We start from the raw sequence: 25,996 nt of genomic DNA, 5'->3' as shown, positions 1-25,996 counted from the left end.
AGTTTCAGAATAAATGAGGCTTATTAAAGCACCACACACATGATTTTTAATATCCTGGCTTTTTCTGAAGTTGCCAGGTCAGACATAATGGGAAGTAATGATTCATGAGGAATTTCTGGGTTTATACACGGCTGACATGAAAATAAAGACAAGAAGACTGTATGTATGCAAGAAAGCTCATGCATATCTCTGTTTAATAAGCAGATACATCGAAGATACGTCGTTTGAACTAGAGAAGGCACCAAATTTCTTCATTAAGAGAATTCTTAGTGTGCATCTTCAGATGAGACTTGAAAGGGAAACTTTTATGAACAGGATTAGAAATACTTCCTATTTTCTCAATTAAAAAGCAGATGAAAACATCACCACTACAGAAATAATGCAGTTTGGCACTACTTTAACTCCCATGGCAAAATACTATGGAATTCTGGGAACTGTCATTTGTGGCACCAGAGCGCTCTGTCAGAGAAGGATAAATGTCTCACAAAACTACAACCCCCAGAATCCCATAACATTGAGCCATGGCAGTTAAGTGGTATAAAACTGGATTATTACTGCAGTGTAGATGCCGCCTTTGAGAACTATCCATGAATCTATTTTTTGGTACATACAGATGTTGTTAACATGAAAGAAGTTTCAACATCGGTGCTTGATATTAAATGCAATCAGAGTTAATCATAATAAAGCTCCTAGTATCAAAGAAGATATCTCTTTGACACAATGTGAATTGATGGACTTTGGTCATAAATGTTAAAGTCACACAAGAGAACATCTTAGCAACTTGAAAAGCCTTTGACAAAGGATTTATTTTTCCTATTGGCAGGGATGGATCAAACTCCCCCCTAATATCATTGTTTAGAAAAATTGTGATGAGTTGACAAACAGGGGTTGAGAGTCTACAGGTTTCCTAAAAAAACTATCTGCCTTCCTTAAGGATCACCTCGCTGGGTGAAAATTGCAACCAGTCTCAAATTACAGGAACAATGGCTTTGCACCTCCCACATACTTATAGGTCCCATACAGACAGGTCAAAATAAAGCTGCTTCGGGTCACTTTGGAGCTATGCTGTTTCAATGATGCATGCGTCCTAAGAGTCCAGAAGCTGTGCCAAATCTGTGCTCTAGTCCTTAGAACTGGAGCATGGCTTTGGTGTGGCTTCCGGCCTCTTAAGACGCATGCATCATTGAAACAGCATACCTCCAAAGTGACCCAAAGCAGCTTTATTTTGGCCTGTCTGTAAGGGGCCATAGAATGTCTCCTTCTGAGTTATATTGGCTCTTCATGTTGAGAACTGTAATCAAGTGAATCTTGTGAGCTTCCAAAGTTTGGGAAAACTGATCTGTAACATAATGCCTCTTCTGTACTAGTGATGATTCCATATACTTGAGCAAATGAGGTTGTTCTGCTTGACTTAAGCTTGACTCTGCATCCACAGTGCAAAAATAATCAAGTTTGACACCACTTTAACTGCCCTGGTTCAGTGCTATGGAATCCTGGGAACTGTAGTTTTGCGAGACATTTGGCTTTCTCCAGAGCTGTGGTGCCACAACAAACTACAACACCCAGAATTCTGTATCATTAAGCCATGGGAGTTAAAGTAGTGTCAAACTGGAATATTTCTGCAGTGTGGATGCAGCTTTAGTGTGTTTGTTTCCCTTTTGCCCAAGACTAGATCTGTCTGTAAAATTTAGAATGGAAACCCTGGAATATGTACTGTTGTAGTAAAAAAGGGGGTTAGGCAAGGGTGGGCAAATGGGTGTTTTTTGCTGACAAATTAAATTTACATTATTCTTGTTGACCTAACTAATTTTCTAGTTTTAGATTTGTCAATTTAAAAAGAATAGGATGAATTTCGTATGACTGGCAGCCAGTATTATTTTAAAACAATGAAGGAGAATGAGGTATCCCGTAGAGTAAGAGGCCATTTCAGTTATAAATGAATAGGACCCTTATAGTAATTTCTATAATGAGTTTTAGTAAAGCCTGTATTATTATAAAAGGTATTAGGTATAACATTAGATTACATTGCAAAGGCATGTTTTTAAAAGAAGTTCCAAGTGGTATGTCATTGCTTTCTGTTGTACAAATGAATGATTTGTGATTATTTTAGTTTGAACAGTACAGACATGGGTAATGTTTTAGTATCACTAATGAATGAGATAAGAGTAGAATGTACCATGCATAATTCCAGAGTAGTCTGCTCTGAAAAAAGAAAACTCAAGGCAACCAGAAACATGAGCTGCAATTCTGCTGTGGAAACACAGCACTTTAAAATAGTTGATTTTTTCAGAACTGCGGTTTTAAGTGCTCCATAGTTCAAAACTGGCTGCAAAAAAAATCTTAAATTTAGTTTGCAAATTATGGCTTTTGTTAGCGATATCTGAATACTGGCTCTGTGCTAATCGCCCATGTTTAAGGAAGATGTTCTTGACAAAAAGATTTCACCAGTGTTTTCCTTCTGCATATCTTCTAGGAATATGACTCTGCTCAAGTTAAACCATGATTACTGTGTACATTTCAGATTTTAGCCAGTTAAGGTAGGAAACTAGTTAGCTAGTGGAAGCCAGGGTTAGGCATTTGACTAAATCAGGGACTCTGTAGTAAGGGGTGCTGAGGAATTTCATATAAAAATGTTTAGCACAGAAGAAGCCATTCATATACTAAACCATATTTTTAATAACAAATTTCAAGAACATTTTGGAGATAGTCATAAGATATACAGTAATCATAACTGTACCTCACACCAACCATTTCATGGGAACATTGTCAGTGTTACTGATTCTTTTTGTCTCACGTTACTAATGAGCACTTCTTATCATGCTTTATTTGGGCAGCATGTTTACTTTGACTTTCCCAAGCACTCTATGCTTTAATATCCTAAATCCTGGGGCAGGGGAGCCTTCAGATTTGCCTTCAGGAATAGAGAGGATCATTCTCCAGTGCCACCACCAATTGTATACAAATACAGTGTTTAAATTTATTCTGTCGTTTCTATATCAAGAATAGTATGGAGTTACGTGCAGAATTGGATTTCATTTGAAAAGCAGAATCGTAGAAAAAATAATTGAACTAGAGTAATCTGCTTTAATTTCTAGAGTGTGCATAATAAGCTGGAAATGTGCCTCTTGCTGTGATTTGTGGAGTCATTTAAAGCTGTGTTTGTTTCTTTTGCCAAATTACATTCAGTAAAAGATGAATGAGCAGGATACAAGCCCAGGGGGTGAAAATCCTGAAAAGAAGAAATGCTATCTTCTCACTGTAGTTTCAAAGTTGTTATACTATCTGATGTGAAGACCTTTTCACAGATAGCTTTTAGGTCAAACTATCATTTAAATGTCTTGTTTTTTATCCTACCCAGACTGTGCTGTTACCTTGAATAATAATATACTTCAGCATTTTGAGAGAACCTTTTTAATGTTCTGAATTTCCACATAGGTTATTTGAAGTGTTAGAAAGATAATTCTGACTGTGCTTCCTGAAAAGGCACTTGCACCTGCTTCCCAAAGGGGACCGCAAATGTAATACTACTGAGTCCTTTTGATAACCTTTGTGACTGCTTTCACTAATTCAGTGTGGTTTGCTTTGCCATTCTTAGCTTTCTCACAGCTGTCTTTCTTCATCTGGAATTCTTTGGCTTCACACACATATTTGTGTTTTGGCCCCATTGCATGCTGCTTTGGAAAAGATGCTATGATCGCATCTATTTTTTTAAACATATTGTGGGATTTTTTTTCCCTTTCCTTTTTTCTATGCCCGTCCCCTGCTAACAGGCATGTCAGCAGCAGTGACAGAGTGGGGAAACCTTATCGTGGTGTGAAACCTGTTTTTAGCATCGGGGATGAAGAAGAATATGATACTGGTACAGTAGCAAATACTTATATCTGAAATTGATTGTCTAAGTTTAGTAACAAGTTAATGGTTTCATTACAAGAAGAGGTTCTAAGTATTATTTAAAAGTTGGGTTCTAGTTACCAAGTTTAGATGTATCTATCACTTGCCAAAGTCGTTTTCTGTTCAGAATGTTTTAGGCTTTATAGCTGTACTTTCAGACTTCCCACTTTCAGGAGAGGAATTTTCTATCTATCACATAACTTACTCGAAAATTCTGGTGTGTATTCTATGCCACATGTTCATGACATATAGGGAACTGGGAAGACATATTAGACTTCACTGTTGTCTCATTTGAATATAGAGTACAGCCTAACTAGAGCACACATGACACTCTCATGCAGCTTAAGGTAGATCAGTACTGATAGGGAAGCTTTTCTGCCATTTCTGATCCTCTTGTGTAGGACTCATCTAATAAGCTTGGAAAAAAACAGCATGTTTCCCCAGAACATTTTAAAATCACTGCTTTATAATCCAGTAGGATATGAGATGCACATTAGGCCTCTCATAATCTTTAAAAGGATATGGCTTTTGTGAATGAAGGGGAGGCGATCTTTGTCAGTGAATTTGTGAGCCCAGCCACTAGGAACATTTTGTTTGCAAAACCAAACATGTGATCTGAGATCACTAAGGAGTGACTGCTGAATAGCTGGAACTCTCTGTTGCATTGATCAGATTGCAGCATATTATATAGGACAATTAGGACACATAAATAGAATGGAAAAATTGAATAAGGAAATCGCTCACATGAGGCATAGAGTAAGTCAAGTACTCTGCTGCTGATAACCATGATGATACAGAAAAAACTAAAATGCTTTGTACTTTATACCCTGTTGTTGAAACATTAATGATTTTAACTTATAATATCTAGACACTGTGAACTTCAGAATTCTGCATCCTTGCTTGCTATCAGCTTGGGTCTAATTGAATTCTAGCGGTGTGGTATTTAATTAATGAGCAGGCAAAATTATAATATTATAATAATAATTTTGACTGACAATTTATATGCTTTTAGTTTGGAATAAGTCCCTTTAAGTTCAGTGGATTACATCTGAGTGCTTTGTTGATTGACTAAAAAGATGGTTTCCATCAATCAGACAAGCACAGATACATGTTGTGTCTGTTTCTGTGAAGTTAGTAAACATAAACGTCAATGTTCAAAGGTGCAGCCCTCAGTCTTTGTGGAAAAACAAGCTTGTGAAAAGAGTAACATAGGTATGCATGCAAATATTATGATAATTTACTGTTTTTAAACTTAGTGATTTCCTGTACTCTTCATTTTAGAAATTTCAGATAAGAATGTGAAAATTATTTTTCAGACCATATTGGCATCAACAAAGTTTTCATCTGTATTTGTCCATTTAATTTTACTCCTTTCTTTTTATAACAGATGAAATTGATATATCTTCTATGTCAGATGATGATCGGAAAGAGATTGTCAACATTCAGACTTGGATAAATAAACCAGACATAAAGTATCATTTCCCTTGTAATGAAGTGAAAGAAAATGGAAATGTGTTTGCTAGGTATTGGTGTTTTTGAATTATAATTGATCATGTTGATAACAATTAGAAATACATAAATGTACATGATAAAGTTAATTATTTTTGTATATATAGCTGATGCCAGAGAATATGTGGCACAACAGTTGTTGTTCTTCTCAAGGTGTAAATCTTCATGATTTCCACTCGTGAGTTTAACACATAAACTGCATCTGCACTGCAGAAATAGTCCAGTTTGACACCACTTTAACTGCCATGGCTCAATGCTGTGGGATTCTGAGAACTGTGGTTTTGTGAAACATTAATCTTCTCCATCAGGGAGTTCTGTTGCCACAAAAACTGCAAATTCCATGGTTCCATAGTATTGAGCTATGGCACTTGAAAATGATGTCAGACTTTTTTCTGCAGTGCGGATTCATCCATAGACTCTGAACTCTTAGCTATTCTACTGAAAGCAAGTTGCAATGATCTCAGTGGAACTTACTTCAGAATGAACAGGCTAAGGATTAGCATCAGATCCACATTTCACTTTCCTTGTTGACAAAAAGTTAAAATGTAAGTTTTCTGTGATTGTGATATGCTGGTGTTTTGTTTGCATGAATGGTTGCTTCACAGTTTTTCACTGCATGATGACAGCAGAAAGTAATTTTACAGAGGAATTAATGGCAGTGGGATCTTGTGTTTGAATTCATACTAGGGCAACGAAAACAATACTGTCAACTTTCGTAAGGTTTTCTTAGGCAAGGAATACTCAGGGGTGGTTTTGACAGTTCCTTCCTCTGAAATATAGACTACAGTACCTGGTATCTGTCCATATTCTGTCAGAAAAGGAACATTGTTTGGGTTCTGAAAGTAGCATATTCAGGGTATACCTCAGTTAACAAAGTAGATATGTTCCTGGCCATTATGAGAAAATTTGCTACCAAAGACAGGAACAACATGGAAAGACTAGGGAGATCTTGTAGCACCTTTGAGACTAACTGAAAGAAAGAAATAGGCAGCATGAGCTTTTGTAGACTTCAGTTTACTTCCTCAAATGCATCTGATGAAGTAGACTGAAATCTACAAAAGCTTATGCTGCCAATTTCTTTCTTTCAGTTAGTCTTGAAGGTGCAACAAGATCTCTCAATGTACTGATTCTATAGACTAACACAGCTAAATCTTTGAATTCTACCACAGTGGAAAGACTAGGGATAGGGATACATTCCTGTACAAAAAGAGGAAAAACATGAGCAGTTAGTTCATCATGTTTCACCATGCTTTTTATTCAAAAGCAAGCAAGGTCAGGTCAGGTAAACTTTGTATAAGTAAATAAAAACATTCGGAACCTTCAAAAGACCACATAAACTCTTCTAACAAAATACACTTGTCCCTCCATAATCTCTAGAGTTAGGGGCACAAGACCCCCATGAATATGGAAAAATTACAAACAACAAAAACACCATGTTTTTAACTGAGAGGACACCTCTCTAGGAATCTCTAAGTCCTCCAGGGCAACTCTGGGGTCAACGTCCGACAGACACTGACCATAGAACTGCACTGGAGGAGCTACAAAGGTTTATTAGAGTATTCTCTCTAGGAATCTCTAGGTCTTTCAGTGCAACTTTTAGTTAAAATTGACCATAGAGTTGCGCTGGAGAACCTAGATATTCCTAGAGAGAACATATTCATCAAATCCATGAATAATCAAAACCGCAAAAGTCAAAGCCACAAATATGGAGGGATGAGTGTATATCCAGGGATGATATTTACTTTCACCAGCCTCCACTTTTCTTACGATTTCTAGTTTGGCACCCAAACTTTTAGCTCTGTGTTTTTTTAAAACAACAACAACAAAGCAGACTGAGTCTAGATGGTGAGGCAGACTCATCTGCTCTTCCATTTTCTCCCTAATTTGCTGTTCATGCATGCTCAGTGAGCCTGTTTACCTTCCCTGTTGCAGGCAAGAGACACACCTACAGTAGGATCAGCTACAGTAGAATCCTGTTTTTCCCCCAGCTCAAACTTTATTGCATTCTTTAGTCTAGACACACCACTGCAACCTAACACTGAAACCCTGTGTTTCTCTAGCCCTCTTTCATCATCCTCCCAATGCCAAAGTGGCTTTAAAAAGTCCCACTAGATAGAGGATGAGGAGGAAAAGTGGGCCAGCAGCTGTAAAAAGGCTTTGTAAAAAGGAGCTTTTTTGTCAGAGGTTTTGTTAACTGAGGTTTGCTTATACAGGTATTACAAAGTCTTTTAAAGTTTATACTACAGAAAATCATTACTTATTTCCTCTTTCTCCTTAAGTTTTCCATTGTTGTGAAAGATGCCACTCTTTTTTTCACTAATGTTTCATTTTTTACTTTTATCAAGTCATCTGCTAGTAACTGCAACACATATGTACTGTCTGAGGGAAATTCTCTCTCGAAAGGGATTCGCTTACATACAGTCTCGCCAGGCTTTAAGTTCTGTCGTTAAAATCACATCCAAGAAAAAACATCCCGAATTAATAACATTTAAGTATGGAAACACCACCACTTCTGGCATAGAGATTTTGGCAATTGAGAGGTAAGATTGTTGTTTGTTTTGTGTACATCAACACATAACTCTTCCCAGTCATTCGTCTAGCAGGAGTATACTTTTGGGGGGAGTCGTAGTAACTTCATACAAGTCATGAGCCATGCATAGCATACCATGCTACATTTTGTCCTTTGGAAGGCTATTTTGCCTTACCTGAGAAAATACTCTTACATATTTCTCAGTTGTGATAGATTTTTCAATAGTAGTTTAAATCAAATAAGTGGCCATCAGTATAAAGAAGCATAATTACACCATTTGGGTATGTGCTAGAAATTTGTGAGATTTCCTTATAGTGACTTGTCTAACTGAACTACCAGACTACCTAACTTAGCCAGAATTCTCCACAAAGGTAGCCACGTTTTTCCATTACTGCACGAACAAAACAGAGCCTTAACAACTTTTGGGACAAGGGGAGGCTTTTGATGAAATAGTATCCACAAACGCATGCAGGTTTTGTTTTGTTTTGTTTTTGAGATGCCAGCGAGCTCTTTGTTTCCACTTTCCAGTGTGTAAAAAATGTGTGGTGATAAAATACAAGACGTACTGAAAAGGAAAAATCTCAGAAGGAAATAAACATACACAGTAATGGAGAGTCATGTTCTGTCAATAGCTTCTTACTGTGGGTATCTGTATTTTTGGTAGCTTTAAAATCTGGGTAAATTGAAGCACCCATCAGTCCAAACAGCATAGTAACTAGTTCATTTGTTAGGGATCATGACAGCTGCAGTCCAGATGCATCTGGAGGGCTACATATTTCCCATCACTATTTTCCATGATTACATGAAAACATGGGGAGACTGTGACTATACATTTATTCCCCTCTTCTTGCTCACCGTTAGCTCTGTGTACAATAGCAATTTTGTGAACAGAGGATGCCTTTGAGTTGTCCATGTATAATAAAGAGTCTAGAATGCAGAAGCTACCAGCTACAGGCTGAGTGAACTGTGCAGATTCCAGAATCCTACAGCAGGGGTGGGACAAATATAGTCTTCCAGATATTGTTGGATTGTAGCTCCCAGCATCCTTCACCACTCTCTGGATAGTACAGAGGAGCAATCCACTTTTTTTTTTTTTTTTTTTTTTTTTTTTTTTTTTGGATTTCTGTAAACAGACCAAAAAAGTTGAGATGTACAGAAACTGTGTTTATGTCAGTCCATGAACAGTAAAGACTCAGGCATCTACACAGATGCTTTCAAAATGGATTAAGGCATTCACAGTTATGTGTTATGACATTAAGAATATTCCTAGAACTCCATGTTTGAGCACATTGCAATAGGGCATTTTAAAAAAAAAATTAACTAAAGCAGCAATTGGGCAGTACACCAGTTCCTTAGTTTTAAATACAGCAAGTAATATGTTTTATGTTCCACTCCAAAGTAAAACTGATCAGATTGGCATAATATCTAAAATTTATATTATTCAAATTGATATGCAATTTGGTAACACATTAACAGCTAAACATATTTAGGGACATGAGCTTTGACTTAAAATAGACGATGACTTTGGTCATCCATGTGGAACACTCACCCTTTTCCAACGATAGAGGTGCAAACATTTTGTCTGTCCCCACTTGTTCCTCTGACAAAGAGTGAGACCGCGGACACCAAGTCCACAAAAGGGGAGGGACAAGTGTAGGGTTTTTTTTACATTACCTGGATGTGTTTGTTAACTTCTTCCTATTTTTTAAAAAACAACAACGTAAACAGTATTTAAATAAAAGCTTAAGATAGCACCCCTGTACCCATTTAACCTGAAAATTAAGGCTCATTGAACTCAGTGGACTTACTTTTGAGGAGGCATGACTAGCATTGCAGTGGTACCATTTCTAAAATAATGTTTTTATCCTTTTTGTACTTGCATTCTTTGATCAATGGTATTATTGATTCATTATGTTAGTTAATAGTTTCCCTTTTCTATTTCCTAAGGTACTTGATTCCAAATGCAGGTGATGCTACCAAAGCCATAAAACAACAGATTATGAAAGTTCTGGATGCCCTGGAAAGCTAATAAGAAAAGACTTTCTCAATGGTGTCTTAAAAGAAATGGACAACAAAGAAACTTTTCATGGACCTAAAATGACTGTGTTCCCACTGAATACTAACCTAAGAGGACATTTCAGTTTACTGAAGGGAGTGCCTGGATAGCAGGGTTAAGTTAGGAGAAATTCAACATTTTGAATGGATTTTTAAGTATTTTTCTTTAACATTCTTGGATTTTGAAAAAGTTGTTTATTATAAAGGTCAGTTATTTTTAAATTAGTTTTAGAGGAGCTGACCTGTTCTTAAGAGGACTTGACACACAGGTGTTTCTGAAGATTTGTGTTGAAGCCACACAGCACCTCAATATTGGAAAATATAGTTCTTATGTTAAACATTGAGGACTATAAAATGTTTTTAAAAGCCCTCAGTACTGATTATTTGGCTTGATCTGATGAATGTAATATTAAGGAATAACACAAGAAATATAGAAACTAAAGGCATCTTTTCTTTACAAAAAAATTGGGATCCAACAATAAAGAATGTCATAATCCACCAAGTTGGAAGGCAGGGAGATGCACACTCTTCTGTCTTAGTGATTTTTAAAGTCTTCTATACACTATCAGGTTTTTAAAAAGGGGGGTTAAATTATAAACCTTGAAATGTTAAACTGAGTGCAGTAATTAAAAAGCTCACAGGTTGGTGATTTGCGTTATTACAAAAGCTAATGTTTTCCTGCATCCAGTGGCAGTGTTAGAGTTGAACTTGAAATCACATGGTGAAATATAAGAGTTAGCCATAATAATGAGACAACAGCAATCTTTAGGATATCTTTGTTTGAAATTGTCTAGCACAGGCTGAAGCTGTAATGCATAAAAGTGAAGCAAAGGAATCATTTTGTGTGGAATACATTTTTTCTCTTTCCGATCAGCAGGTTGAAGTTTTTTTGGAAAATAATGTTTTCGGTGCTTAAATCTGTAGTGTACACTTATTGACCAAACATTTAAGGAGGACTTGAATGCACTTAGGAGCAAGCTGGTATATGTTGTCACGAAAGCCTACATGACTTGGGAATAATGGTTTGACATAACTTTTTGTGCTGGCAAAAATGATAGCACATTTGCAAGTCCACAATGTACTATTACTGTATCATAAGAAAATAAATCAGCCTGACCTTTATAGCAATCAGCATTCCTAGTTTATGCTCTTAGCAGGAATCAAGTGAAGGCACTTTAACCCCAAAACTAACTCCCATTTTTAAAAAATTTATGCCATCAACACTAAAATTTAAAAAAAATTGAAGATGAATTGCATGAACTGCATTTCTGCCAATGTTCCTGTATTTATAGTTCTGCCCCAGAACAGTTGTATTCCTTTTTCCTTCTCCTGTCCCCTTTTAAAAACAAAATAAAATCACTTAAAAGACCTCCATTGTGCCTACTTCAGCTATGAATTTTTTTATAAGGTTTATGTAAAGATGTTTGTGTAACTGTTTATAAACTGCCATTGTAAATAAATCCGTACTATTTGAACACTGTTTGTTTTGGTAAAAGATACTTCATCTGACAGTGTAATATTGGGTGTTTAACACCTTAAAATGCACTGAATTCTGTCAGCTTTACAGCTGTCCACAAGAGCAAACACATGAAAATGTACATGGATGTTGGGAGAGGGGATAAAGTTAGCATGAGCTACCCTGACCATCCCTCCAGGACAAATGTTTGCCTAGGACTACAAGTAAAACAATTTTATGAAATCTTGTACAATCTGACATAAAGAGGTGGGAAATTTCAAATATGTGAGGGAGACAGGCAATGTTAATAGAAAACACTTGGTAAAGCTCTTTAATGTTCCAGTTTTTCTGCATTCAACTACATTTAACTCTTTTACTAGTGGAAAAATAGTGGGTTTTTTGTACTTATGCTTTGGTATCTGCTAGGACCCCCCCCCCCCCCCCGCATGGATACCAAAATCTGTGGATGCTCAAGGGTAGTAAAAAGGAGTCTCTTATATAAAATGGTAAAATCACCTGAATAACTATCTGTAAGCCGCTTTGAGAGCCTTTAGGGCTGAAGAGTGGGTATAAATGCCATAAATAAATGAAAGAAAAACTTTGCTTTTGGGAATTTATATGTTAAAAATATATTTTCAAGCCATGGATAGTTGAATGGATACAGAGGACCAACTGTACATCTCAAAGGTGCTATTTGTCCCTTATACAACATGGCAAAATCAAGGTTTGCTATTTGGAATTAATATATTTTAAAAATACTTTCATGTCGTGGGTGCTTGACTCCGTGGATATGGAGAACTGACTGTATGTATTTGTTTTTAAGATACATTAGTCCCCCTAAAGGTAGCTGTGTAGTGTAATCGTTTGAGCATTGGTCTGTGACTGGACACCAGGATTCAAAGCCCCACTTAGTCACAGAAACCCACCGGGAGACCAAAGGCAAACATTCTCAGCCTCGGAGGAAGGCAAACCCGCTCTGAACAAAGCATGCCAAGAAAACCTTGTAATAGATTTGCCTTAGGGTTGCTATAACTCAGCAAAAATGTGAAGACGCACAACAAGAGTCCCCCTAAAACAAATAGTTCTGGGCATGGTGTACAAAAATATAACTAATTGAATGTATACTGAATCAGAAAGAGCAAATAAAAGTAGCACCAGGTACCTAAAAACAGCCTTCGCAAACAGAAGTAAAAATAGATTTCTGGTTCTTGCTTAAATTTATGATCCAGTATTAGTTGAATCCATTGGTGTATCTGTTTCCAGAATACTTTTGCATAAACACAATTCCACCAAAGATGGAACAAGGAGCCAGGCGCTTTTCTACATTTCCAACAATTTGAGTCAGCACCTTTGTATATTTTTGCCAATTTCGTAGGGGTCAAATACCAACGAAATTGCATCTTATAGTAGTTTTCTCTTAGGGTGTAGCTAGTTGTATACTTAATTCTTGTTCTCCAGTTTTTCTCCCATTGGACTAGAGGCAGTGTGTGTTGAAAATCCTGGGCCCATTTAGACATCGCAACTTTAATGTATATGCTTTAAAAAAAAAAAAAACCATCAATTTTTGAGCGTCCTCCATTTCTTCAAAATGTGTCCTCCATTTGAAAAATTTGTCCTACATTTGTCCCATTCTGGAGGTCCTGACTTATGGCAACACTAGTTGCAATTGTCCTTGGTATTGTGATTGCTGTTTACATCACCTGGCTATTTCACTATTACTTGAACGGAATTGGAAACCGGGTCGTTGCCAGAGACGAGAGAGTCCCGCAGAATCCACAAGTCAACCAAGTTGGTCCCAGAATTGTAGCTGCGAGGCCCCAGGCAACTAGACATGTGGTTCCTCCAAGGTTTCAGTTGCAAAGAAGCCTTCGTCTCGCGGGACTTGAGCCAGAATATAACGGGCTGTAAGAGAAAGCAGGTGGCGCCCTCTGAATGATCCACGCCGATTTGACATGAGCAATCTCCTTGGACTTGCAAGAGAACTATGGGTTGTTGCAACAGCTGAACATCTGAACAATTAGAGTCGTTAACCATCTGAGGATCCAGTTGTTTAGGGAGAAGCAATTGAAAAGACGTTTCATCTTTTAATAAACCTTTTTTGTTTAAAAGTTAGAGAATTGGACAGTTCTTTGATTTAGTGCAAAAAAGCATGTATAGGGATTCTGTTCACTATGAAATGGAAGGAGAAAGTCAATGGACGGGGGGGGGCACATGCCATATCCCGCCGGGGGGGGCGGGACAATCCCGGTTTGGGCAGTGCCATCCCGGTCCCGGTCCAGTTTGGCGCCCAAACCGGGACAGCCCCGCCCACCGCGGCCACCTCAGCCCCCGCGGCGGCTCCAAGGCCTTGCTGAGGCCTGGGAGGGCTCTCTGCGGTTGGAGCTCCAGCCGCGGAGACGCTCCCTCCCGGGCCCCAGCGAAGCCTTGGAGGCAGCTGTGCGGTCGGAGCTCCAGCCGCAGGGTCCTCCATGGCCTCCGCGAGGCCAGGGAGGAGGAGGAGGAGGCCGCTTCCCACCGCGGCAATTGCCACAATGAGGAGCGGCCCCCGCCTCTTTCCCGTCCTGGGAGCCGGCCTAGGCTTCCTCCCAGACAGGGAGGAGGAGGAGGATGCTTGGCATCACGGCGATCGCCGTGATGCCAAGCGACCCCGCGCCCCTTCCCGGCCTGGGAGCCGGCCTAGGCTTCCTCCCAAGCTGGGAGGAGGAGGAGGACAAGGTTTGAAAATTTCCTAGCCAGGAAATAAAAAAAAAAAGGTCCTACATTTTCAAACCTTGTCCTACATTTGTCCCGGTTTGGAGGTCCTCAATTATGGCAACAGTGACTGGGTGGCCTTGGGCAAGTAAGACACACTCTCTCAGCTTCAGGGGAAGGCAATGGGAAACTTCCTCTGAACAAATCATGCCAGGAAAACCCCATGATATGGCTTTAGGGTTGCCATAAATCAGAAACCTGAAGGCATACAACAACACATTACGAATGTAGAGAGATCTTGTGGCACTTTTGAGAGTGACTGAAATAAGTAAGTTGGCAGCATGAGCTTTCCTAGACTGAAGTCTGCTTCCTCAGCTGCCTCTAGATAACTACAAAACATTTCTCAGATGTATCTGAGGAAGTAGGCTTCAGTCTAGGAAAGCTCTGCTGCCAACTTCTTTGTTCCAGTTACTCTCAAAGATGCTACAAAAGATCTCTCTACATACTGATTCTGCAGACTAAGGGCCAAGACACACTGCAGAAATAATCCAGTTTCAGACCGCTTTAACCGCCCTGGTTCATTTTAGGGAATCCTGGGAATTGTAGTTTATTGTGGCACCAGAGCTGTCTGACAGAGAAGGCTAAATGCCTCACAAAACTGCAGTCCCCAGAATCCCCTGGCATTGAGCCAGCGCAGTTAAAGCGGTCTCAAACTAGATTATTTCTCCAGTGTGTTTTGGACCTAACGGGGGCTATATCTTTGAACAAATTATGTGCCCAGTCACAGGTGGTATGGAGCCGAGGCGCGCAGAACTACACTTCCCAGCAGGCCTTGGGCTCCACGGAGCATGCGCAGTGACCCTCTCAGGAGCATATTGATTCCCAGGGTCGAGCAGCCAGCCTGGTCTTGTCAGTCTTCAATGCAGCAGGCGAGAAGAGCCATGGCCAGTGAGTGAGAGGTCCATTCCTCATGCCTTTCTTAGCAGCGTTTGGAGTTAAACAGAGTCAGCCTGTCCTAGAGGCTGGAGAAATAACCCAGTTTGACACCGCTTTGACTGCCATGGCTCAGTGCAACGGGACCCTGGGGTTTGCAGTTTCTGTGTGAGATATCTAGCCTTCTCTCTCAGAGAGCTCTGGTGCCACAACAGACTACAAACCCCAGAATCCCATAGCATTGCACTATGGCACTTGAAGTGGTACGAAACTGGATTACTTCTGCAGTGTGGACACAGTCTATGTAAGTAGGGAATACCCAGCCTTTGAGGTTCCCCCTTATGTTTTGAGGATGTTTCCTTGGAAAGTGCTGTGCCTTTGCCTTATGCTTTGAAACAGGGTTAGCTGTTATTTATTTATATCGTACTTTTCTCCCACGGCTGGAACTCATGGTTGCTTATAACATTAAAAACAACACACACACACACACACATGTGTATATATATATTAAAAGTCTGGCTTTTATGACTATTTTCCAACCCTCTTACTGGAACAGTGACTGCTCTGGCTTTAAACCTTTTAACTTGGAAAGGTTCATTGGCAGTTTTTCATTGCCAGACCGGTGTCTTAAGTGTCAGCTGCTTCTTTTTAATCACTTTATATTTTACAGCACAAGACATGACTTCAATTAATGTAGGTTCAACTAAAACAACTTGCTTTAAAAGAGCATTTTTTAAAATAACATCTGAACTGCATTTTGCTGTTTAATTTTCTGATTTAGTCCTATACTGGTGCAGTCCTATGTATTAATTTTTAAAAAATGGGTTTAAACAAAAAACACACAACAAAAGTAGGTTTGGTTTTTTGTTTGTTTGTTTGCTTGTTTTTTAAGTGTTTTTTCCTCAGCCCTCCTTAAAAGTATTTCTCACTGAGGCTCAGCAGGGTTTACTCCCAATTAAGTATGCATAAGATTACAGCCTGTTTGTTGCTTGTTGTTGCTGTGTGCCTTCAAGTCATTTCTGATTTATGTTTCCCTAAGACAAATCTATTGTGGGGTTTTCTTGGCAAGAGTTGTTCAGTGGAGGTTTGCCATTGGCTTCCTCTGAGGCTGAGAGTGTGTGACTTGCCCAAGGTCACCCAATGCGTTTCATGGCTGAACAGGGAATCGAACCCTGGTCTCCAGGGTCATAATCCAACTCACAAACTCCTACACCACACTGTACCTACTCCTATTATCAGAGCTGCTATTTTCTAGACATCTTTCCCCCTTTTTTTCAAAATAGTTAGGCATTTTATTTTATTTTTTCTGTAGGGGTTGTATATGTGCACTTTATACTTTTCAGGTTTTTTGTTTGGTTGCCTAGTTTCTGGCGCAATTAGGTTAACAGTGGTTGTCTGAATGCCTACTCTTTCTTCCATGAACACACCTGGCTGCCTCTGGCAACAGATTCTTGGATATTGATGTCAAAAGGCAGCAAATTGTTACTTATATGCCTTGCATTTTTACTATCAGGGATGAGGAAGGTTGCTTGTGGGACTTTCCACCTCATGACCCTTGATAATGTGGATGGTTGTGGGCACAAGTGCCCCTTGACTGGGTGAATCGTGGGAGGTATCATTGGCTACTCTGCCCCAAACAGCAAATAAGGACTTGGGCCAGGACTGTTTGTTATTGTTGTTGTTGTGTCCCTTCAAGTAGTTTCCAACTTATGGTGACCCAAAGGCAACCTTATCGTGGATTGTTGTTGTTGTGTCCCTTCAAGTAGTTTCCAACTTATGGTGACCCAAAGGCAACCTTATCGTGGATTGTTGTTGTTGTGTCCCTTCAAGTAGTTTCCAACTTATGGTGACCCAAAGGCAACCTTATCGTGGATTGTTGTTGTTGTGTCCCTTCAAGTAGTTTCCAACTTATGGTGACCCAAAGGCAACCTTATCGTGGGGTTTTGTTGGCAAGATTTGTTCAAAGGAAATTTGCCATTGAGGCTGAGAGCAGTGGCAAACTCCTCTGAACAAATCGTGCCAAGATAACCATGTGATAGGTTTGTCTTGGGGTCGCCATAAGTCAGAAATGACCTGAAGGCACATAACAGCAACAACAAAACTTTCTAGTGTGTTGAGAGTGAGCTGAAGTGGGTCATTTCTGACTTATGGCAACCCTAAAACAAACCTATCCTAAGGTTTTCTTGGCAAGATCTGTTCAGAACGGGTTTGCCATTGCCATCATATGAGGCTGAGAGAATGTGACATGCCCAAGGTCACTCAGTGAGTTTCATGGGCAAGCTGGGATTCAAACCTAGTATCCTAGGCCAACACTGAAACCACAGCACCACACTACAAATATAATACTAAGATGTTTATTTTTTCCTTTAAATGTAAAGCTTCAAAGTATTTTCCTGGGCTCTTTTTCACTACCTAATTCTTTGTATGTTTTTGATTTAGATTTTCGTCTCGCGCTCATCCAGCTTCATGTGTCTGCTGTTAAAACAGATAACTTGAACCGAGCCTGTGGCTTTGTAAGGACTGCAGCACAGCAAGGAGCAAAACTTGTGGTTCTGCCAGTGAGTTGTAACATTCTCTCAACCTGTTAACTTTACAAAACTATTAAATGTTCATATCATCATATTTTCTGTGTTTCACTCATTATCCCTGGCATGGTTAGATTCCTACAACATGGTTTCAACAAATGACATATATATGGCAAAGTAATATATTGTTCTTTATTTATATGTGTTCTAGATATGAGAGCCAGAACTGATTAATTTTATTTGGGATAGTCATCAAAACATTTCTCAGTGCAGATGTAACAGCAGCAAAGATCATTCCTAGAGGAATAAAAGCATCTTTGGCTTATTTCCATAAAGATTCCAAGAAAACAACCTCTCTGGGAGGATGGGAGGCTTCTGCCCCATTATTATTATTATTATTATTATTATTATTATTATTATTAACCTTTATTTATAAAGTGCTGTAAATTTACACAGCGCTGTACATACAATCTTTTTAATTGGACGGTTCCCTGCCCTCAGGCTTACAATCTAAAAAGACACGACACAGAAGGAGAAGGGAGAGGTGGTGGGGAAGGGGCCTGTCTAGTTAGATAATACATATAAAATACATAGCAATACAGGAAATGATTGAATAAAACAGACAACAAAAGAACATCAAATAGCAAGTGACAATTATGCAATGCCTGGGAACGCACTATTTTCCCACCACCTATGAGGTTCTTCCTAAATCTCCTCTGCCACCAAACATGATAACTACCACAAAGCTCACTGTAGTCTCCAAGAGTAAGGTCTTTCCCTTATCCCCATCTCAGCTACTAATGTAAGGACTTCCTCCTGTTCTGCCTGTGTGACCACTGACTGTGGGGATCTTCTAGATGCCCTCAAGGTTGCTGTGAGATATTATGCTATTTCTATCCTCAATGGACATCATTCACTGGTGCCACCACAGACACCATGTCTGAACCCAGTCTTATAAATATGTTAAGGCCAACAGCATATGATTCAAAACAGTATTTTATTAACAGAAGTTTAATATAATAAAACAGATTACGTATTTCACTCTCACACTCTTCTCCTAGCTCACTCTGCCTTTTAAACATGTTAATTCCTAAACCTGACTGACTCTCTCAACCCTAATCATTACTCATTCACTCCATACACCACAGCACAATCTTCCCTGTTTTACTGTGCTAATAGTAATTCACCTGTCTTATTTAAATCTCTTCACATATTGCACTAATCACCAGTCACTTCCAGCATTCCATTCTCTCACACCTTCTCACCTTATTACCATAATATCTAATATATAAACCAACATTTTTCAGAAAAGCTGCATCCTCACTGCAGAAATAATCTGCTTTGACACAATTTAAGCGCCATGGCTCAATGCTATGGAACTGTAGGAAGCGTGGTTTGTTGAGTGGTTGTGGGGTGGAGAAAGAAGACAATCCAAAGTGTGGAGTTCAGTTCCCAGGAGAAGCAAGCCACAGAAGAAAGCATCCAAGGTTTGTCTAGCTACTCAGAGTTATAGGGGGAGGAACTGGACAACATGCATGAACACTCCCCATAAATTGTTTTCTTGGCCCATGGGTGTTGTGTAAGGCCTCATTCCACTTACAAATAAATCACTTTGCGGTTCAAATTGATGGATCGGTTCAGCAGTTCACACTACATTTGCCCCGATCACATTTTCTTGCTGAACTGGTACAATTTGAAGCATTTTCATTGGGATTTTTCTCTCTGTCCATCACTGCAATTGCATTTATGTACTTCCAAATGAGGGTCAAAGGGTGGGTGAACACAGATTGTTCATTTCCGCTTCCCCATCCAGTGATCCCTTATCATGTCATGGTAAATCATTTCTGAACCACATCTGGTTCACACTTGTGAGGAATCGATTTATCCAAAAAAACACAGGGAAAATCAGTATCAAAAAGATGTGGGTTAAATGGGTCTAGTTCATGGCCCTCCTGTCCAGATTGCTTTAGCAATTTGGTTCAATTGTGAACCAGGGTCATTTAAACCGCTTCAAACTGATTTGCAAACCAGTTTAAAACATAGTGGAAATGAGGCCTAAATTAACATTACAAACAGCTTTCTGACAGAATTAGTGTATAACTGTACTTTGTTTTTGTTTGGGTTGTGGTTATTTTTCTCAAGCTAAGTGTTACCCATCTTTTGGACTGTATCTTTTTTCCTTCATTTTATTTTATTGTTCAATTCTACCACTTTTTTTCACTTTACAATAAGATATTTTTAGAGTGTCCTGAAGTAATAGTTTTGCACTGAGGTGATCAATCTAATGCATGGAACTGCAAACCAATCAAAACAGTTCTGCAGTCAGTTGGAAGTTAGACTGGCCCTATCTCTTTAAAGCTTCAGGCAGGCAACCCAAACAGTGCTGTTCTGTATGGCATTCATTGTTTGAAATTGCTATTTTAACTGTTTCAAAAATGGATTTTTAGATTGTATTTAGACTGCTTTTAGGAATTTTTAAAGAGTATTTTAATGTGTTTTTAAAATGCTTTTCTCTTTGTATAGTTTTAATTGGTTTTTATTTGTTCGTCACCCAGGGAGCCCTTACGGGCTGGGAGATGATAAAAAATATATACTTAAATAAAATAAAAGTCTCGTGCTCGAGTTATTCATTAACCTTCTGCTACTCTCTATGTGACTCAATAGTGCAAAGTTCTTGAAAAACGAACCATAACATTTTAAGTGGGGGAAATGTCTTTCATTCTAATAACTGGAGCTCTGGTGTTAGATATGTCTTTCCCTATTAGTTGTATAGTCAGCCATCCATATCAATGGATTCTGCATCCACAGATTCATTGACAAGTTGAAAAAATATTTTCTTAAAAAATGTAAAAAAAGCAAACCTTGATTTTCTCATGGAACCTGATCATCCATAGATTTGGGTATCCATGGGGGGGGGGCGGTCCTAGAACCAAACCCAGCAAATACCAAGGCCCCACAATACACTGCAACACTCAAAGGATTAAGATTAAGTTTGTCTTTCTTTTTCTGAGTCATCTAAATTGACTATATTTCCTACATTTAGCATATTTTTGTCCATCACTTAATATACAAATGGGCAACTTTTCTGGGTCCAGGGGCTATAAGCATCAAAATATGAAGAAATACATTGAAACTAGAACTCAGTAGAATTTCAAGTTTTGAAAAATTGGTAAATTTGGTGTTAAATGGGCATCCATCATTTTTAAAGAATCAAGTCTGTCTCCTGGAGGCATCTCCCCCCCCCCCCCCCGTCCTCGTCTCCCGAACATACAGTGTTTTGGTGACACTAATTCTCTTTTGCATTAGCCTCCCAGCCTGAGGCCTGCCATCAGCAACAGAACAATACACATGCAACTCACTCCTGCATTCCCAGGCTCACACAGTATATATATATGTACCCAACTGTTTCCAGGCAAGCATTCTCTGAAGATGCCAGCCACAGATGCTGGCGAAACGTCAGGAAGAAAGTCTTCTAGAACATGGCCACATAGCCCGAAAAACCCTCAAAAAACTATGGATGCCGGCCGTGAAAGCCTTTGACCTCACAAACACTGTCTCTTTTATCCTGAGGGATTGGGGTTCTTTACCACTTTTTAGGTAATCTGTATCTGTCAAAATACAACAGTATTGTTCAGACAGGCACATCAATCCTCATATGTATTCCTCACAATTGGAATTTCATGAAAAGTCTAATAGGAGAATAAACATGTGGCTTTATAGCTTTCTGTGCTTTTCGTTAGTCTACAAAGGAATAGTATACATTTCTTCTTTTCTTGGGAGGAACATTCATATCATATAAACATTTCTTACTCCAAGTACAAGGATGAAAACCAGGTTTCAGCAAGCTTTAAATGCTTTGCACTTGCAGAATTACACCAATGCCACAGTATGCAAAGAGAATTTGCAGCACCTTGGGCCTACTAGCTCAGATGCATTTGCTGCAAGATTCCTTTGCATACTGATTTTCCCAGACTAACACAACCATGTCTTTGAATTCTACCACCAATGCCATAAAGTGCTTTTTTTCTTCTTTGCAGATACATAGCTGTAATACTGAGGTTCATTTAACAACCTTTGGAAAACTCTGGAATACTGGACAGTTTTGATTCCTGCCATCTTCTGTTACATTGCTTTTGAAAGTCTCCCCATTCTCTAAACATGCTCTATGTATGTCTGTTTTGTTTTGTTTCCAATTCCAGGAATGCTTCAATTCGCCCTATGGCACAAAATATTTTCCAGAATATGCAGAGAAAATTCCTGGAGAATCCACACAAAAGCTCTCAGAGGCTGCAAAGGAATGTGGCATTTTTGTCATTGGAGGTAAATGACCATATTTCCTGGTCTTTCATCCTCCCTCATCCATTCTATTTTAGCGGCTGGCTAGGTAATACCAGTTTTCTTTTCTTTAATTAAAGGCTCTATTCCAGAGGAGGAGGATGGTAAACTGTACAACACATGCACAGTTTTTGGTCCAGATGGTGCTATGTTGGCCAAACACAGGAAGGTAAACTCATTTTTATGGGTTTCTGTTTCAGCCACAGTTGAGTTATTTTTTCTCCAGTTAGTTTAAGGTGGTCTACATGGTTTTCCTCATCCATACTTCCTCCTCACAACCATCCTGGGAGGTATGTTAGGTTGAAAGGAAGTGTCCAGTGTCAGCTAGTAAGTTTTACACCTCCCTGAGCATTTGAACCTGTCCAGTACACTAACCAGTTAGCATCATTCTTCATTTCCATTTAGAACCCAAGAAAAACATCTTGGCAACATATTTAGAGAATTTGTTGGCACTGTATAATTATTTACCTGTATAATTATTTGTGTCCTGTACTTTGTGCCACAGTAGAGCAGAGATTAGCTACACAGCTAAAGCTAACTTGAAAAACTGCTTAGACTGATAGTGACTTGCCAAAGGTCTGCCACTTTGCACCATAACAGAATTTTGCCATGTCCATTTCTACATTCAGATTTTCGTTTGAGACATCTAAGCCTATACACTGATCACTACTCCACTTTGGCATTCTTCCCACACTATCATAATCTGTGGGCTAGAGTATAGTACCTTATGTTTAGGTTAAATGTTCATACTGCAGGCATAATTCCATCCCTTGGCCCATGGATACCCAAAGCAGAAAACTACACTGCATTAAATGAAAGTTTTGTCAATGGCATCTATTTTTACAAAAATTGAGAGCCATAACAAAGCATTTCTCTCCTACTTTATGCATTGTTAAATATCTAAGTGAAGTGTATATTTACTATGCATAAATAACAGTGAATGTTACATTCATTGATTATGGCTGTATTCAGATTATAAAATCTTGGTTTAAGAAGGCAGCGTGTTATAACTGCACACAACTTCCCTGTGTTCTTTTATGCAAGTGACTAAACAAGCCAAGAAGCCACCGTTAATTGTAGCTTCCTGTTATGTATGAACTAGAAACTACGGTTAATCACCTCCAACCAAATCAGAATAGAAAATCATGATTTGCTTCATTAAAGTTGCCATCCAGATCCTGGCTTCTTTGGCAGTTATCAACCATAGTTACTGTTTCAGATCTAAGAGAGAAAAGGAAGGACATGAAATTTGTGTATATTTTAGTTTATTAAACTAAGAGTGATGATGTGTCCACCTCAGTTCAAGAGGCACATTCACTAAAAGGTTGAACAGGTTATGTTTATCAGTGATCTCAGGTTGCACTGCTCATTTATTGCATGTTTGATGTTTTTGGAGTACATGAAACCTATTCAAATCATCTTAATTCTAGTCTCAAAGAATATTTAGTTCTAGTGAAAAAAGAAATCTAGGAAAAGTGATCAGTCAGCGCCATAGTGAAGTGGCAGAAGTGAAGAAGCCGCTCAATCCATGAAGGGTATGGGTTGAAGTTCAAGGTGTCCTTAGTGCGACATTACTCCACTCCCATGTGCTGGAGCTAGAAAAAGTCCTTTCAATAGCCACATTCAACATAGGATCAATGTGTGGCAAACCACATTTGTCAGCAGAGAGAAGAAAAGAAGGGAAGCAGTAGGTCTTCTGAGAAGCTACTGTTATTCGGCTTTGCCTATCTGGGTTTTGTTATATAGCAGCCATCCTGCCAGGCTGAGGAACAGAGAGAAAAGAAAACAGGGCCACCATTAGTCTCCTGGAGAACACAGCTTCATCAGTCTTTGCTTCTCTAGCTATCTGTACTGTGAGAAGAGAATACCAAATTAATATCATTTATTCTGAACTATTTCTGATCAGTGCCTTTTTAAAATTTGAAAATAGCTTCACTTGTTTGACATTGATGTTCCTGGGAAAATCCGGTTTCAGGAATCAGAAACACTGTGTCCTGGTAACAAGTTCTCTGTGTTCGATACTCGTAAGTAAAGCATCTCAATTTTAGTGATAATCAGTAAACATCAACATATGTTTTCTTAGTGATCTATCACTTTCCTTTAAAAAAAACACCTAGAACTTTAGTCAGGAATAATTTTAATGTGTTGTTTCTCCTGTTTATATCCCTTCTCATTTTGATAATTGCTTCTGTTTTTAAGAATAGAAAAAGAATTGTGCTGGAATAGACTCAAAGGCAGGCTAGTCCAACATTCTGTCCTTTTGTTAGCCAGCCTATGGCAAACTCTCAAGGACATTAGCGCCTTTGCTTCATTCTGCTCATATTTCTCAGGAACTGTTACACAGATACTGTGATACTGAAGGCAACATACAGCTGTTGACAGATTGGTCAATCCTCTTTTAAAGGTTACAGTCTTCATTGTACCATATGGCAACGAATTTCACCATTGATGTGCTGAGTTGAAGTACTGCTTACTTTGTCTTGAATCTCCCATCATTCACCTTCACTAGATGGTCCTGGATTCTAGTATTATTTACAAGACAGTGAGAAAAGCTCCTCTTTTATTTCTATAACATGCATAATACACCTCTGATGCACACATACACAGACACAAACTTACTCTGTTTTTTTCTGGATAAAAATTCTCAAATCTTGTAACATTTCATCAGAGGAAAGCTAGTCCTTGGATTATTTCAGGGCCCTTTTCTGTATGTTTTCTAGTTTTGTTGCATTCATGTTGAGATGCACTGACCAGAACTGCATGCAGTGTCCTCTCATCCCTCCCCCCACTTTTTTAAACCACCCTAAATAATTCTGGTATCATTTAATACAGCCGCCTTGTTGCTCACTCCTAACACCAGATTATAAACAATACACTTAAATATCACCAGCTTCATAAATATTTGTAAGACTCCATGGCTTTATTTTTCCATACAGATTTAATTCTGAATTATAGTCAGATGGATTAGTCAAATGTGCTGTTATAAAATATATTCTGCTGTAGCTTGTGTGTACAGAGGGAGCTTCGCTGTTAGCTTCTGCATATTAAATAAGATTTGATAACTTTTTTCACAGAGAACTAGTGTGGCATAGAGATTTGGATGTTAGTCTAGGACTTTGGAGATCAGGGTTTAATTCCACATATGTCTATGAAACCCACTAGGTGACCTTGAGCAAGTCACATGCTCTCAGCCACAAGGGAGGGCAATAGTAAACCTATTCTGAACAAATCTTGCCAAGAAAACTTCATGATAAGGTCACTATAAGTCAGAAATTACTTGAAGGCACACAACAACAACAACAAGAAGTTTTTCACAGTATATGTTTGATAGGCATGGACATTGTTGTTGTTGTTAGTGTTAGGCACGTATTCATTTATAAAGAGTATATATTTTGGTCTTCTCAACTGCACTGTCATTTGGTGAGGACTTGTTATTTCATCTCCATGCTTATAAATATGAAATTCCTTTTTTTAGTATTTCTAGAAGAGTACTTTTTTTATTGCTTACCAGGGCTGTAATGAATGTTTCATATGTTCTTGTTGCAGCATACTGTAAGATAGGACTTGGGATCTGCTATGACATCCGTTTTGCTGAGCTTGCCCAAATCTATACACAAAAAGGTGAGGAGATTCTGCTGATATAAAGAGTGAATGGTGATATAAAGAGTGGATGGTGTGTCTCCCCATAATTGCAGCCAAGCCATATCTTGTATGCCTGTTTCAGAAATCTCTAGATTTATCCAGAGCTTGGATAAGTTATTTTTCCTAGTTATGGACTTGCCATCATAAAACTCTATGCATTAGAAAGGACAAGAAACACGTCCATGCTGCAAATGGACCTGATCATATGGTTTTTGTGGGGATTTTCTCATCCAAAGTGGTAGGCATTCCTCTGGCTAATCAAGGCTGGACTGACATGTCCCCTCTGGCTTTCATTTTTACTGAGGTCCTTATTATGGTTGCTCTAGCTATTGCCCACTGCATTGCCAGGAAGGGTTAGTTAGGTGGACCTGGACAGAGCTCTTCTGAATGATCCTTGATTTTAACACACAGATTGTAGCTCTGGAAGAT

At 38.8% G+C, this 25,996-nt stretch overlaps 2 protein-coding genes across 8 annotated transcripts in view; both read left to right on the top strand.

Annotated features, from left to right (window-relative positions):
- Positions 1-11,460, top strand: part of TBC1D23 (TBC1 domain family member 23) — a 38,723-nt gene extending 27,263 nt beyond the window's left edge. For both annotated transcript variants that reach the window (XM_089512402.1, XM_089512401.1), the window contains 4 exons: positions 3,771-3,859; positions 5,279-5,414; positions 7,746-7,940; positions 9,878-11,460. In XM_089512402.1, coding sequence (XP_089368528.1) covers positions 3,771-3,859; positions 5,279-5,414; positions 7,746-7,940; positions 9,878-9,959 — 502 coding nt within the window. In that variant the 3' untranslated portion in view covers positions 9,960-11,460. The remainder of the gene's footprint in view (positions 1-3,770; positions 3,860-5,278; positions 5,415-7,745; positions 7,941-9,877) is intronic.
- Positions 11,461-14,997: 3,537 nt separating this feature from the next.
- NIT2 (nitrilase family member 2) overlaps positions 14,998-25,996 on the top strand; it is a 44,515-nt gene continuing 33,516 nt past the window's right edge. For all 6 annotated transcript variants that reach the window (XM_089512396.1, XM_089512400.1, XM_089512397.1 and 3 more), the window contains exons 1-6: positions 14,998-15,080; positions 17,505-17,623; positions 21,790-21,910; positions 22,006-22,094; positions 23,856-23,949; positions 25,472-25,546. In XM_089512396.1, coding sequence (XP_089368522.1) covers positions 15,053-15,080; positions 17,505-17,623; positions 21,790-21,910; positions 22,006-22,094; positions 23,856-23,949; positions 25,472-25,546 — 526 coding nt within the window. In that variant the 5' untranslated portion in view covers positions 14,998-15,052. The remainder of the gene's footprint in view (positions 15,081-17,504; positions 17,624-21,789; positions 21,911-22,005; positions 22,095-23,855; positions 23,950-25,471; positions 25,547-25,996) is intronic.

Source organism: Sceloporus occidentalis, unplaced genomic scaffold (genome assembly GCF_023333645.1).
Source record: "Sceloporus occidentalis isolate IW3139 unplaced genomic scaffold, rSceOcc1.0.p SCAF_2, whole genome shotgun sequence".
Classification (NCBI taxonomy): Eukaryota; Metazoa; Chordata; class Lepidosauria; order Squamata; family Phrynosomatidae; genus Sceloporus; species Sceloporus occidentalis.
This window is presented reverse-complemented; position numbering and strand designations above follow the sequence as displayed.